The sequence below is a fragment of the Varroa jacobsoni genome, unplaced genomic scaffold, assembly GCF_002532875.2.
Source record: "Varroa jacobsoni isolate VJ856 unplaced genomic scaffold, vjacob_1.0 contig00558, whole genome shotgun sequence".
Classification (NCBI taxonomy): domain Eukaryota; kingdom Metazoa; phylum Arthropoda; class Arachnida; order Mesostigmata; family Varroidae; genus Varroa; species Varroa jacobsoni.
The window spans coordinates 40,173-54,190 of record NW_019214487.1 but is presented as its reverse complement, the minus strand read 5'-3'; the positions used below and the strand labels follow the sequence as shown (position 1 = coordinate 54,190).

At 37.8% G+C, this 14,018-nt stretch overlaps 1 protein-coding gene across 1 annotated transcript in view; it reads left to right on the top strand.

Moving 5' to 3' along the window:
• LOC111271360 (GRAM domain-containing protein 4) overlaps positions 1-14,018 on the top strand; it is an 81,070-nt gene that overhangs the window by 45,951 nt on the left and 21,101 nt on the right. The window contains exon 3 of the mRNA XM_086972890.1: positions 4,788-5,106. Within this exon, the coding sequence (XP_086829016.1) occupies positions 4,788-5,106 (319 nt within the window). The remainder of the gene's footprint in view (positions 1-4,787; positions 5,107-14,018) is intronic.

Genomic DNA, 14,018 nt, shown 5'->3' with positions numbered 1-14,018 from the left:
GTAGCACCGATATTTAAAATTACTGCCCGTTGTGTCGCGAACCAATCGTTTATCACAACGGAACAAATTCAGGGATTAAGTGCATTCAAAGGTGATCGTAGGTCTATCGAGATGTTCGCTACAAAATACTATAGGAGCACCGAAACCCTGGTAATGCTGATCGTTACAAGTACAGTTAAGAAAATAATGAATATGTTGGGCAGAAAAAAGCTATTTTAAATAATAACTATTTCATAAGTAAAAAATTATGCGGGCTTTTACTACAATCACGTACTGTAGGCCTAATGAAGATTTACATGCATAGATTTGTACTTCATATACGCAAGCCTATATCGCCGTCTTCAAAATTGCTTCTTGAGCTCATTTTTCATTATCAGCTCTATTCTAACTGTCTGCTGATAATACTAGATATATGTACAAGTAAACTGCAAGGAGTGTTCTCTAAATTGTTGAGAACGATATAGTACATACCTATGACTATTCAAAATCGATGATGATAGTAAACAATTCATAATCAGTTATCTTAGAATTGTTTCGCTTGCTGATGTAGACGAAAGGAGGAAAACTCGTTTTATGAGGGCTGGAAGCTTAAAAATACTACACCTATAATGGCAACATCAACCAATCAGCTTGTTAAAATTGTGACCTATTATCAATATTGCCTAACAGCGGCTACTCTTATGTAGATTAAGGCCTTTTATATGACCAAGCGAACTGCACAACACAAACGTCTAAAAAAATATTATGAGACTGGAGTATGTTGATGTTCAATTCAGCAAAACGCAGCTGCAAGGCAAGCTGAAATCAAGACTCCAAATAGAGTTTGAAGAATCTCTGAGCCTCGTTAGGGAATCGAACGCAGGATTATACGATTGTATGTGCAGTTCTCCATTCACCTCATGCCGCGTCGTTTTACCTAAAACAACCTTTATCCATTTTCAACTTATAAATCAAGTAGGTTATGCTATTATAGCGCAAAGACGGACTCAATCCATCCCATCATTGACATCAAATCAAAAAACAAGGTTGAAAATTACGAAAATGATTGCTATAGCAGAGAAGTTTCTTTCGTTGTTTCAATTAACTATGAAGCTAGAATATGTGTATCTAATTGCACAACCACACGTTAACTCAGAGTATTAGTTCGCAGCGCTGAGTGAACTTCCCAGGGGGAGTTCAGCTATTCTGTAAAATGGTCGATCCTGTGGAAGAGGCAAAACAAAGCCTCGTTACTGGAAAGAAAATTTGTTCAGATGACCTAACTTCAGAATTGCCTATACACGAAAGATAATAATAATAATTTATACATCTAATCAGACATTGATACCAACCAACAAACGAAGCCGTAGCGCACTGAGAATACTAATTTACTGTTATCGACATATTGTACCGCGATGCTCCGAGTATCAATGGTAGTTTCCACAATCTCACTCTTTCTCATACATGTATATACATATATATGTAGTTGGTTCAACAACAACAGAGAGATTTTTAAACGAGAGCTGACAAAATTTAGGCACGATTTCGTGAACTTAATGAAACGAAATTATCTTAAAATATACATCTTAAATAATATATGAAATATTTAGAACTTGTAGATAATACATAATTACAAATATCTAACATTTAAAACAATATCAAAAACAAAAATACCTAATAATAATAATAATAAATATCTTAAATATTTAAAATATCTAATAATCTACTAAATTAATCGTAAGTGTATATTAACCAAACCATGAAATTATTAGTGTACGGGTAAACAAATAAGCGTCCTCGCTCAAATATTACAGAATAGCTATGTATGGTAGGTGCATCTCCGCACATCCATACTGAACCGAAGGCAATCCTATATGTATATATATATATATATACATATAGGGAGAGCGAGATCCCATTTAAGCTACGAAATAAAACTAAAAGCATTGTTGTTTTGCATACTGTGGCGATACCAAAATGACAGCAAAGTAAAGAGCGTTTCCCTATTGTCTCAACTATAGCAACAAGTTTTACCTAAATCGAGCTGTACGAACTTCAAAAGTATTACCGTATGTTTTCTACAAAGTAATATCTTTTGCCGAAGAGCAATACGTTTATTCTGGTCTTCGCTTTCGTGTAGACGACATTATTTGCTACGTTTGTACGACAGTGTGTCGACCATCCTCGTGGCATGTTATAGTGTTGGACCGCAAGAGCGAGTATGTGAATTTTCTGACAAAAGCAAATTTTCTGTTTCTTTTTAGATTTAGCTTCAATATAATATACTGAAATCGATAATCTTCTTCACAATGTGTTGAAAATGGAATAAGATCTTGTTTGAAAAAAATCGATCGATATACGGGTAGCATGGCATTGCTGCTTGCGTATTGCAGCGGCTGTTCCTGATGATATGTCGTATGAATGTAACCTGAAAATAAGACAACGCACTATTTATGACAACCGGGCACTTGCATTTTGTAACAATGTAAGTTGCATTTTGTTGGAGGCAGACGATTATTATTATTATACTTTAGAACAATTTTTTTTTCGAATTTTATAAATAGAGGCCTGTACTGAATGCAAATTCATACCTGTGGCTTCGCCTGTCTTTAGCACCGACAGCTGTTATCTATAATCTCAGGATGACGCCAAAGCTGTGCACTGCGTAGTTAGATTTCGATGTAAAGTTTAGATGGATGACATTTAGCTAAATCATTAGAGGGCACGTAGGTTGAAGCGATTATAATTGGTCTCTCTATACCAGGCGCTAGATTTGTGAAACAGGCTAAACTCGGTGGGTACTCTACTTCTATTGTCTGTTGCGTAGTTAGAGCCGTTATTTCGTGGAAGCCTTCTTTGATTTAACCACATACGTCTATTTGTTATACACTTTTAGTAACTAGGTAAAAAGAAACAGGCAGCCTTCAAAAGGAGCTTTTTTAATCTTATTTTAAATTCCAATATTCATAACGTATCTCGAAGAAATTTTAACTTTTACTGTTTTTAATAACAACATGTTCCAGCATAAAAATGCCTGATCAGATGGTAACGATTCTGTTCGAGCAATTAGGTACCGAACACTGAAGCACGTTTGCTGAACCACTTTTTAGAACAAAATTAATCATTTGGTGGGTAAACCCAAAGTGAACGAAAGGAGCCAATATTTGTATGTGTATATGTATGATAATAATGATACTTAATCTAAAAGAAAGCCAATACATTCATCTGGTTGTATTGTAATTTTTTTGTGGTTATGTATTCAATACGTGATACATAGAAAAAAAAAGAATAGGTATAATCGATTATGCACAAACATCACTGAATTATTGCCAGGTGACCTTTTGAATCGCGTCTGTCGATACCCCTTCTCATGCAATAATAAGTTGTAACATTTTAGGTAGCTACATAGGTGACAGGATTCTTTCATTCTCCTAAATTGCTATTGTTCTTAGAATATCAGTCTACGCTAAGAATAATGTATGATGAAAACCCGAGCAAAACAATAACAATGAGCTACTAATTACTAAAGTTTTGTAATGCATTATTCCACAGAAAATTTTACTTTCACAATATAGATCTAAAAAGTCACCGCGCAAGAGAGAAAAGAGTGGGTTGGCAGTAACTGATGCGTTTCCTTCTCATATATTTATTCGCAAAGGTAGCAAATAAAGATACGGGAGTAATAAAGGCACGGTGAAGCCTGATAGTTCTGTAAGCGTGACAAGTACTAGGGTTAAAAATGGTTTGCTGTGGATTTATTTCTTTAGCTTAACCTGTGTGCTAGTAATAATAAAACTGATTCTAAAGCTACACGTTCCAATTGTATTGTGTCTTCTTTAAGCGGTACTACTTTGTGCTACGAACACTAACTGCAAGGCACGTATTTGACAGCTCTAGCAACAACATGCATAGAAAATCAAATTTGACGATAAGCCTAGTCATTTTAAAGCTTTGCACTGCCCTTTGTTGTAATATTATTGTTGTTAAGCTAAATAGTAGGTTCCCTCACTCGTGTTACTGCTCGTTCCTTAAAACTAAAAATCGTGACTTTTCGCACATATTCTAAAAACATCTAATATAATCTCTTACGGAATTCTTGATATTAATCTAGGATTTATTTGTAGTGCATATTTTACTTGTTTCTTGACTTATGGCAAATAAAACCAACATATTTAGGAAAGATTTTGACGTTCAATTGGGCTTGGCAGTTGTAAAAGGAAAAAAAGGAAAGAAAAATTATAATGCTACAGGCACTACACAGATCTATCTGGTCTTTTATCTGCAAATTAATTGCTGAAGCTTATTATTAATATTAGTTTTTTTAGTATAGTATACCACAGTTATATGCGAACCTAAAACGCAGATAGGTCAGTCCAAGCAGAAAAGCGAAATTTGTGAAGTGTTTTTTTAACAGACAAACACTCCCCTTCCTTCAAAATGAAACTTAAGTTGCAGCTAATTTAGCTGCAGTCCTCCAGAACCCTTATTTCCGATGTGGCACGACCCCTATTTACATTTAGCTGAGGTATAGCGGCGCGCACGATCATGGACGAGGCTTTTGCTCTCCCTCGTTCTTCTTCTTGAATAAGGTTGCTCAGCTTTAGCTAGCGAGTTTCGAAATAAATAAGGAAACAAGAAGATTTCAGCGTTAGCAAATAGAAGTATGCGTCTCATGATTAACTCAGCGTATTGAATTCAATGTACTTCGGTTAAGGCGATTTAGGCCACGAATGTGACAAATATTCTAAGAACCGACAGTATCTAAACTACCTTAAACGTTAATGTACGGCCTCTCCTCTTTATTGCAGTTGGCTATACCTCTTCTGATTGGGCGCAATGTATCTTGCCCTGATCTCCGACAAGAGCTGGAGCGGCAAGAGCGCGAAGAGCAAGCACAGCAACAGCAACTGCTAACTTATAAAAGTTTAAACGACTCATCTTCGGATATGGTCGACCTCGTCAGCACGGCAGCCGACAGAGACATTGAGGACAACGAATTCAGAGGGAGTTTTGGAGTGCGACTACCTGAGTTAGGCGTCGACATAGGCTCAATGGAATGTCTTCTAGCGGACGATGAGCTCGCCCCGTCACCCACCCCTCTTGAAGACTGTAACAAGAACTCTTCCGGTTAGTCTGAACACTATCACACAATGAAAACAAATAGCAAAGGTGAATATGGAAACGGATAGCTGTTCTTTATTTAGACGGATTTAATAAGCTTCTGCATAGCCGTGTAAGTGTACGACAATTTTATTGCAAGAATAATATTCTGTATTATTTATCTGAATTACAGTAAATTATGTTAATGGTTTACTGTCGAAATCCTGAAATGTTTTCAGTTCCTTGGTAGAAGCTGTCAAAGGCAAATGCAAGCCTGTCTTCGGGCTATATTTATTATAAATATTTGACTGGGTTTATTTTGTTTGAACAAAATACATTTAGTACTACGACAGGTCAGTTGACTAACAGCACTTAATTTCATCGAGAAGGAAGCAATACCAGGCGCAGTTTTAGATCAAGGACCTAGTGAATTAAGTAACATGTGATTTCCTATGTAGTTCATTGTACAATCTTCCAAGTAATAATAGTGGGTAGTCAATGGTAAAAATAATAAACCGATTATTTGAATGGTTTTCGTGCAAAGTTGCAAAGAAGTCCATTTTGATTGAGAGCAAGAAAACCAACCAAAATAAGTAATCCAGTTAATTAACTATGGAAATAGCTAATGGAACTACTGGTGGATCTAAGCTTTATTTTAAGCTGTTTGTAACAAACCTCGGTATTGTAGTTTTTGCGATAGCGGTGCGAACTGAAACATAGTAAGTTTACAACTAAGGATTATGAATACGGGTATAATTGGCTACATGTATATATATGTGCATAAGAAAATCAATAATCAAACAATAATTTTGACATATAGAGTTCGATTAACGGTCAAATTAAAATTTTTATCATGTAGTGCGATATCAGTTGGTAACTAACATTACGGCCCTAAACGAAACTGTTTAGTACATCATGGTTAAGGAGGAAGGATCGAGCCTTTTATACGAACAAAAGACCGCCGTAGTCGAAAATCATTGGGCTCAGCGTGTCTAAGTTAATGGAGTCATCTGATCCGGCAGAGTTGGCATATATCTACATTAATCGTCAGCCATACACACTTTTTGTTTTTGCTCTCGATATAGACTCGATATAGTCTTGATAATTTTTTTTTAAAATTTTTATTCCGTATGTCTGCTTGTTTTTTATATCTGTCTACAGTTTCCTTAACTGCAAAAACTATTGCTTGTCTGACAGATTAAGCTCATCCCGTATGTGGCAACAGGAGCAACTTTGGAGATGAAAAGTCGCAAACCACTTAAGAGGGTAATCTTTGAAAGTTAAGTATTGAGAACGAAATTCTCAAAGCCGTTTTGTACCATCGGCCATAAGGATATAGCGTTTCACGCGCCTCAACTCTGTCTAAATTTCATTGTCGCGGTTCTAATTTGCTTAATAGTCGGTCCCAATTCTAAGAACCTGGCCAAGACCTCCTGCATGTGAATGCTACTGCTTCTGTAAGTAACTGAATCGTTTGCACAGAAGGTATTTACTTCTCGGACCACGTATCTTGTCAGGAATCCCCTTGAAAAGACCTAAAAGAGGAAGGGGCTTAGGTTGTTACCTCGGCCCATACTTGTAGTCCGGAAAAACACTAGCGGCTCTAAAACAGCATCATCGAATGTTACCCTTTTCTCTTGGATTGTCTGTGTTATTGGGTTAAGCGCTTCCATAAAAACTCCGACATCAACGAGGATGTTTAGAACTTAATTGATAGGGCCGGAGTCGAAGACAGTTTCAAAGATTATAAACATTGCGTAAATATACTGCCGAGGGATACTTGAAATTCGTTTGATATTTGAATTGCTTTTTGAGTATCGCTTTCACAGTCTCCAAGAACACGTTTAGTCTCCTTACTAGCAGATAAAGAAAACTCATAGTAGGCGTTTTTCTTCGCGATCCCGCGCCACGGAATCGGTTGGCTTGAGTCGCTTTTGCTTTCTGAAATAACGAGAAGCATTGCATTCTGCTACGGAAGAAGAACCAGTTCGGAACGAAGACATTTGCTGAACAAAGCCGTCCACGAAATTATGCGAGTAAACTTTAACGTCAGCTGACCCGAGGCGTCTCTTCGAGTCCGACTTACGCAATAAAGGTTTATTCCTTCAGGTCCTGAAGCAGAGATCTAATCCGAAGCGAAGGTTTAATATGACAGAAAGGAACTGTCTTTTTTACTGAAGAAATTATTCTCTCCTATGTATTTGATTTTATCTCTACTTTGTTCGATGGAAAGACGTCTACGATAGAACTTTCTGCAGGATCGATAAATATTGGCGCCGTATTAGGGTTGATTTTCCAGCAACGATTCTCCATTAGGACCATTCCCATAGGATTAGAACCCTGCTCAAGGTGGGCTGGTCTAGGCGCACGTTGAAACTTCTTGCCACGATAATGGTGGCGCGAGAAGTATTGTCTGCTATAGCTTGTATGCCGTCGACAAACTTCTCTGTCAGGGTCAGAATGCACTTGTTGACACCTGCTCACGCAGATATTGCTTGCATCTCTCTGTGCAAATTAATGGATAACATAAAATTCCGGTAATACAAATGGGCCAGTTGCCGACGCTTTTGTCAATACGAAAATATTGACTGTATCTCAGGCTTCCGATACGAGTTGCGCTAAGCCAAAGGCACCCCATAGTTTCACTAGATAATCTTTAGCGTCACCTCTACTCTGAGAATGTGCTGGCGATCGACTGCGAAATTCGAAGCTGCGATCAGGACCTGGTTCAGAAAGTCATTCGTCGTCGGTGATAGCGGGAGCTGCGGCACTTCCATAGTGGTTGCTAGCATGTCATTGAATCGATTTCGACGACAAGGATTCCTTTTTGAAAATCTGGAGCGGCGATGATCTGCCGGTGCGTCCCCTACAAAACTCACAGATGTTCCGGGCTGTTGCGTCTAGGTCGGCAGACTGCACTGTCGAATCTCACTGCGGCGGGCCACCGGCGCTAAAGACATATCCCTGCAGCCCGTCTGCAAGCCTCCTTTAGTATCCTCTTAATCCTCAGCATTAAAAAGATGTTTAGTTGCTTTAAGAGGCGTTCACAGAAACAACCGGTAACGTGAAGGCAGTATATGAGTCTGGTTAATTGTTCTTCAGTGGTTTGCTATTAATATCTGAGTTAGAGTGAAACGCCGCTTGCCATGGTGAATACTTGCTAAGCTAACAGATTTGATAGTTAAATACATTATACTATTAGAAGGCTTCGCATCATTATTATATTTTGTCTGCGAATACATTACTTCAAATGTCTATTATTAACGTTGACTAACGGTAACAGGAACAATGCCATTCACTAGGATAAAGAAGGATTTGTTGTAACTGAAAGTAATGCAGGAGCGTTCTTTCTCTGTAACTAGCTAAACGTGTTTGGCACGTTCGGCTAATAATGATGTCATCAATTCTTATATTTTTTAAGGTTTCTTTAAACCGACAGCGACGTTAAGACGCTTCATAGCTATATAGATGCTATTACAGGTCTTTCTTGTCAACAAGAGTAGTATATGTCTCTTAGGACATTTACGTCCTAAGAGACATATACTTTCATTGCACGTCCATTAGGACAACAATTTAGCGTTTTGTTTCGAGTAAGATCGATGCTGCCGATTACATAAGCCTTGTGAAATCAGCGCAGTACGTATCACATTAAGATACTTTGTTGTAGTTTTATTTACATTATCTCTCTATAAATAATTTCTATCCGTAGATGTTAAAGTCAAACGACGAAAAATTACGCGAAATCATGAAAAATGTTATTATTATTATGTTCGATATTATTAAGTGTTCACCGCAATTCCTCATTATAAATATAGAAATTTGCAGAATCGCCAGTCTAATTTTGCTGAGAGCTGTTGGCTGTTACATAAATAATGTTATTAACAAACTTATACAGCTTTTTCAATTTTAAGAGTACACTCTAAGACTTTGGCTTCGCCTGCATGCTTTATAAAAACTAAATTAAACGAGGCTTAAATTTACGTTGGTAACTTTCACGCGATACTTATTTACATTTTGAATGCATTTGTCTAAAACTAACAGAGTACAATTAACATTAAAAACGTTGAGCATTTAATGCCGCGCTTATCCGCATTTATACTTATTTGACATGTAACATTTTACAGAGTCTCACTGCAGGTAGAGTGCTCTATTCGTTCTACTATAGCGAGTCAACTGACGCTTGTAATTCACAAGGTTCGCAGATAACTGTTACTGCATTTGCGAAGGTTATCGCGCTCCTTCAAACATATAGTAATTCAGCTCCTAGCAAGTAACTTTCGATACTCATGAAACGTCAGCAATCGGATTATACAAAAAAAAAAAAAGAAAAAGATTGTCTGTATACAATTTTAGATAAATAAATTCAACTAGGACATTTAGCATGGCCGAGTCCGTGATTGACCTGCATCACCGATACGCAATTGACAATCTAGTGCTAAAAACCTTTTAATGTTTTTGAAAGACTTTTATTTGCTACATGAGACTGGCATTATCTGGATGGAGATTGACTTAATTTGGATAAATCTTTTATGCCTATGCTATCACCAAATGATTAATTCGTCTTACGTCAACCTATGACATCCATTATTGTTACAGGTTTTTCCTACAATCAACTTTTTTGGTGCAATGGGCCATTAACAAAACTCGTACAGTCACCTGAAGAGAAATCAACGGTCTTGTGACATAGTAAAGCTATACAAAATGGGGCATAAACGACATTGTATGTAATGTAACGTAATTTTGTCTAGGCGCATTATTCGACCATGCAGGTCTCATACTCGGTGACGTGAGTATGCTTGCTATACTTCTGCTGCAGACTCTTGGGTAGCAAGTTTAAAGAGCTTGCATGGAGAGCATGCCGAACAAATAGGCGCATACTAATTAAGCCAGGCCTTGATCACGCCAAACGATACGACAACAAAGTGAACTAACACATTATTGACAGCCTAAAAACTACGTCATAATGACGGTGTTAAACTTATCGTGCTCATGTAATCTGTATATTATTACTGGCAGTAAGTAACACATTACCACTGCATCATCACAGAGACATTTTCTCTAATACTGCATTCATTCAACAAGCAACGCTCGTTGCTAACTAACAAGCTAAAATTCAATAATTAAATTCATATCTTTGAGGTTGTGTCATTGATCCAAATACACAACATAACTTCTAAACAACTATTAAAATTTCTAATAATAAATTTCATAACTAACACAAATGACTATGATTAAGCCGTGGTTGAAGCGTGATAGTTTAGTTGAACACTTTTGCGATTTTTCATCAAACAAGCAAAACCACAAGACCAGCTTAAGAGTGACCTGTGTCGTTCGCCATATGCGTCCATAACTAAACGGGCTTTTCTCAAGCTTCCGAAACGTTTCCGCATTATCATTTTGGTCCGTTTTGCTTGACTTGCATTAATGGAAATCATTTAACACATCTCACTGTATCGACTGCAACCTTCTATCACAAAATGGGGATTGTGACTGAACTGGAAGATTTAGCTAACACGATACAAGCGTTGTTATGGCGTCTACCTGTAGCAACGCGCGGACTTCATAGTTGAATAACAAACTAGTAGGCGAAATACACATACTAATAGAGCAAGTCGAGCTACTATCTTGTTCTCACGCAGCAGTTCATGAGAGACGCCGGCGTGTGTATGACGACAGGCCTACACCACTCCACCAAGTACTGTACGATGCTCGGCGCCTTACGTATTTGCAGCGGACCTCTCAATAGCACCAATAAGCAGCTCAGTACAAGGCAATCCCAATTAGACTTAAAGGAGACGCTGACATAATGCTGGGTCTCGGCGTTTTATGCGCATAAACAAATCTTCTTACCCATTTTTAAAGATTTTGTCGAAAATATATCGCACAGCTTGATGATTGAACCGGTTCAGACGAGCAGTAGTATAATACGCTTGACAAAGCAGACTATTTTGTTTTTTTGAGGAAACGACATCTTAGAGACCGGCTTAAGGATAATTGCCTTGTGCCTGTCGGACCTTCATGATCAAGACCATTACGTTTGAGTCGGATGAAGGCATGAGTGCCTCTGAGGTTCCTTATGATTCGTGTTTAAGCTCCGTCTTTTATGCAATTTTCACGCAAAACCCAGGCGTGCACTTTCAACAGCCACACGTTACATTCAAGATATACGTTAATGATATCAAAATATACAGGAGGCCCCGCAATTGCAAAAACATACTGAACATTTAGAACGGAATTAACTTGATTTTATTTTTATGAGTGTCAAATAAATGAAAACCCCAGTCCTGAACTGCTCTTCAAACCGCTCCTGATAGCACGGTATACAACTTGTATTATTAGGCTATTAGCGGAATAGTTCTACAAAAACTTGAAGTTCGTTAAGCAACTGAAATTCCGAAATCATATTATGACTAAATCTAAAGCCGTCTCCTGGACTAGCAACGTGATCCTCACGGTGTTTCAAGTGTTAGAAAAATTTAAGTACTCACAAACATAGGACTTCTTAGTTCACTTAAATGGACATTTCAAGCCCCCATAGAGACGCCTCATCATTACAAATGCATTACTGCTTCGACGCATAATGCTACTTCGACATCAGATAGAGCTGTAGGGCATGTTTATTGACGGAAAGACATTTCCCAAGGCCAAACATTCTTTTTAACCTGCTTAGCTATAACGTAGTATCTATACTCAATTTCTGAAAATGGTTAACTTACGGACGTTTCACAATTCGAGAAAAACAATCTGCAAAGCGAGTTTTCAATTCAGATATTGGAGGTGACAGTCGTTCTCTCGTTTGGTACCTGGCTTGCCATGTACATACGCCAGGCCACAGCAATTGTACCATATATTTCCCTCAGTAATAAAACGACCCTTTCCATTACTATACAGTTATTGGAGCTCATAAGCCAGATAGTAGGAACAGTCAATTATGTATTAAAAAAAGCTACTAGCAAACATACAGAGCAATAATCAAGCCACTCCGGTTGATGCGTTGTATCGTGTTGCAATACGTTGCTCAATATTTACTTAGAATAAAACTAGTCAGAGTTAAGACTCCTAAACGCAAACAAATGATTTGAGTGATGCTAATAATAATGTTATTTAAGATCATATATTTATTCAACTTCTTCTAATATAGTCTCTATTCAACGTTAGACGCTTTTCAACTATTTTACGAAGCAAGTGCACACGTTATACAGGTTGATTTGTTAATTAGATTAGGCAATACGAATTTTCTTTCACTGTTTTTAGCCATCACAGCCGAGAGAGGTCTAAGATTGCACACTGCCGAAGTGAACAGTATGTTTTTTTGGCTACTTGAGACCATTTGGCGTTAACGACTGCTCAATCTGCTTGGTGTTATGAGCTCTCGGTAGGCATTTATAATTCGTATTCTAGAGCCAGTCTCGATGACCTTTTCGGTAAAAGGGAATCTCTTTTGACCAGCTTTAGGTTATTTGCCTTCTTTGAAAGCAATTTGGCACCAATGGCTTCCAAAAGTATTGTGATGAGTCCAAGTTTCATTAAAGACAATATATAAGCGGCTAATATAGTAATGTCCTTTTATATTTCGTCCGTAGCGGTTTCAAAAGACTGCCTGATTGTCCTGAACCGCTATGGACTAATATGAACTAACAAACTAACCGTCTCTATCTAATCTAACCAATAATTTCCCTCAGAACTACTTTGTTTCGGCATATGAGGCCACCGAATTTTTAGCTTATAGCTGGATGAATAAATACATGATTAAGTGGAAATAGATAAATGATAGAAGACTGCAGGGAGATTGGCTCCATTTTTACTTTTGTGGCATTTCCACTTAGGCCTTTTAAACAGGAGCATTTAATTATGATGTGAATCTTTGCTCTACGTACATTACTAGAAACGCGTCAGAAACTACCACGTGCGGAGCTGGTCAGCCGCAACCAGGGAAATAATAGGGAAAACCGTGGCATACCTACACTGCATTATTAAGGTGGAGGCCACTTCGAAGCCGACAGCTAGAACTTGGACCATGGAGTCACGCGCGGTGAACTTTTGCAGTGCAGCTTTTTCTTTAACACAGGTATCCAGCTCTTGTAAAGGTTATTCTTATACATCGCAATTCTCTTCATGTCCACTCCATTTGAATTGTTGTTCACATCATCTGTCATATATTTCTATCTATATCTATAATATATGACATGGGCTGTGACAAATCTATATGCCTGCCACGCGTTACAGTTTTTCCATGTTTCAAATCTTAGCAATATGTTATAATTAATGTAGACTATAGATAAAGTTTATTGGTTAGAAATCAAGGCGATTCCATTTTGGGAATTTATTATTTTTGTTCTCCGATGACGAAGTGAGTGGCACAGCTGCTTCGAAGTGTATAAGATGTCACCGAGTACCATTGAATTCAGTTAAATCTGAAAAGCATCCTCCACCTCTCTACGAACGTCCCACCACATTCTAAGTTAGCTGCATGGGGGCCTTGAGGGTTTAAAACTGGAAAAGCTTGCGTCCGCTGAGGTAACGTTGATTCAAGAGGCATTTGCAGTTGATATTATGCATAATGCCGAATTGGTATGATTGTCGTTTTTTCTCTATAGATATAAGCGAAGTAACTATTTTGGTACATTTTCTTTGGGATTCCACCTATATTTGGCCGGTAAGGAATAAAGCCTGCATTTTATATTCTACTGAATTGCGATTTTTTTCAAATTTGTAAGCGGATAAAACACACACGCCAAGACAAACTTAAGTGCGTTCAATCATTTCTTTATTATTTATGTCCCAAATACTACGCTAGTTGCAACTTATTTCGAATACTGCTATGTAGCTTTCGCGCGCTTTATAAGCAGAGAAGACAAGCACTACTACTCCGTGCGTTAGTCCGCGGGTTAGTTAGCGGCGGGTACGTCGAATGGCGTTTTTCAATTTCTGTTTCAGTT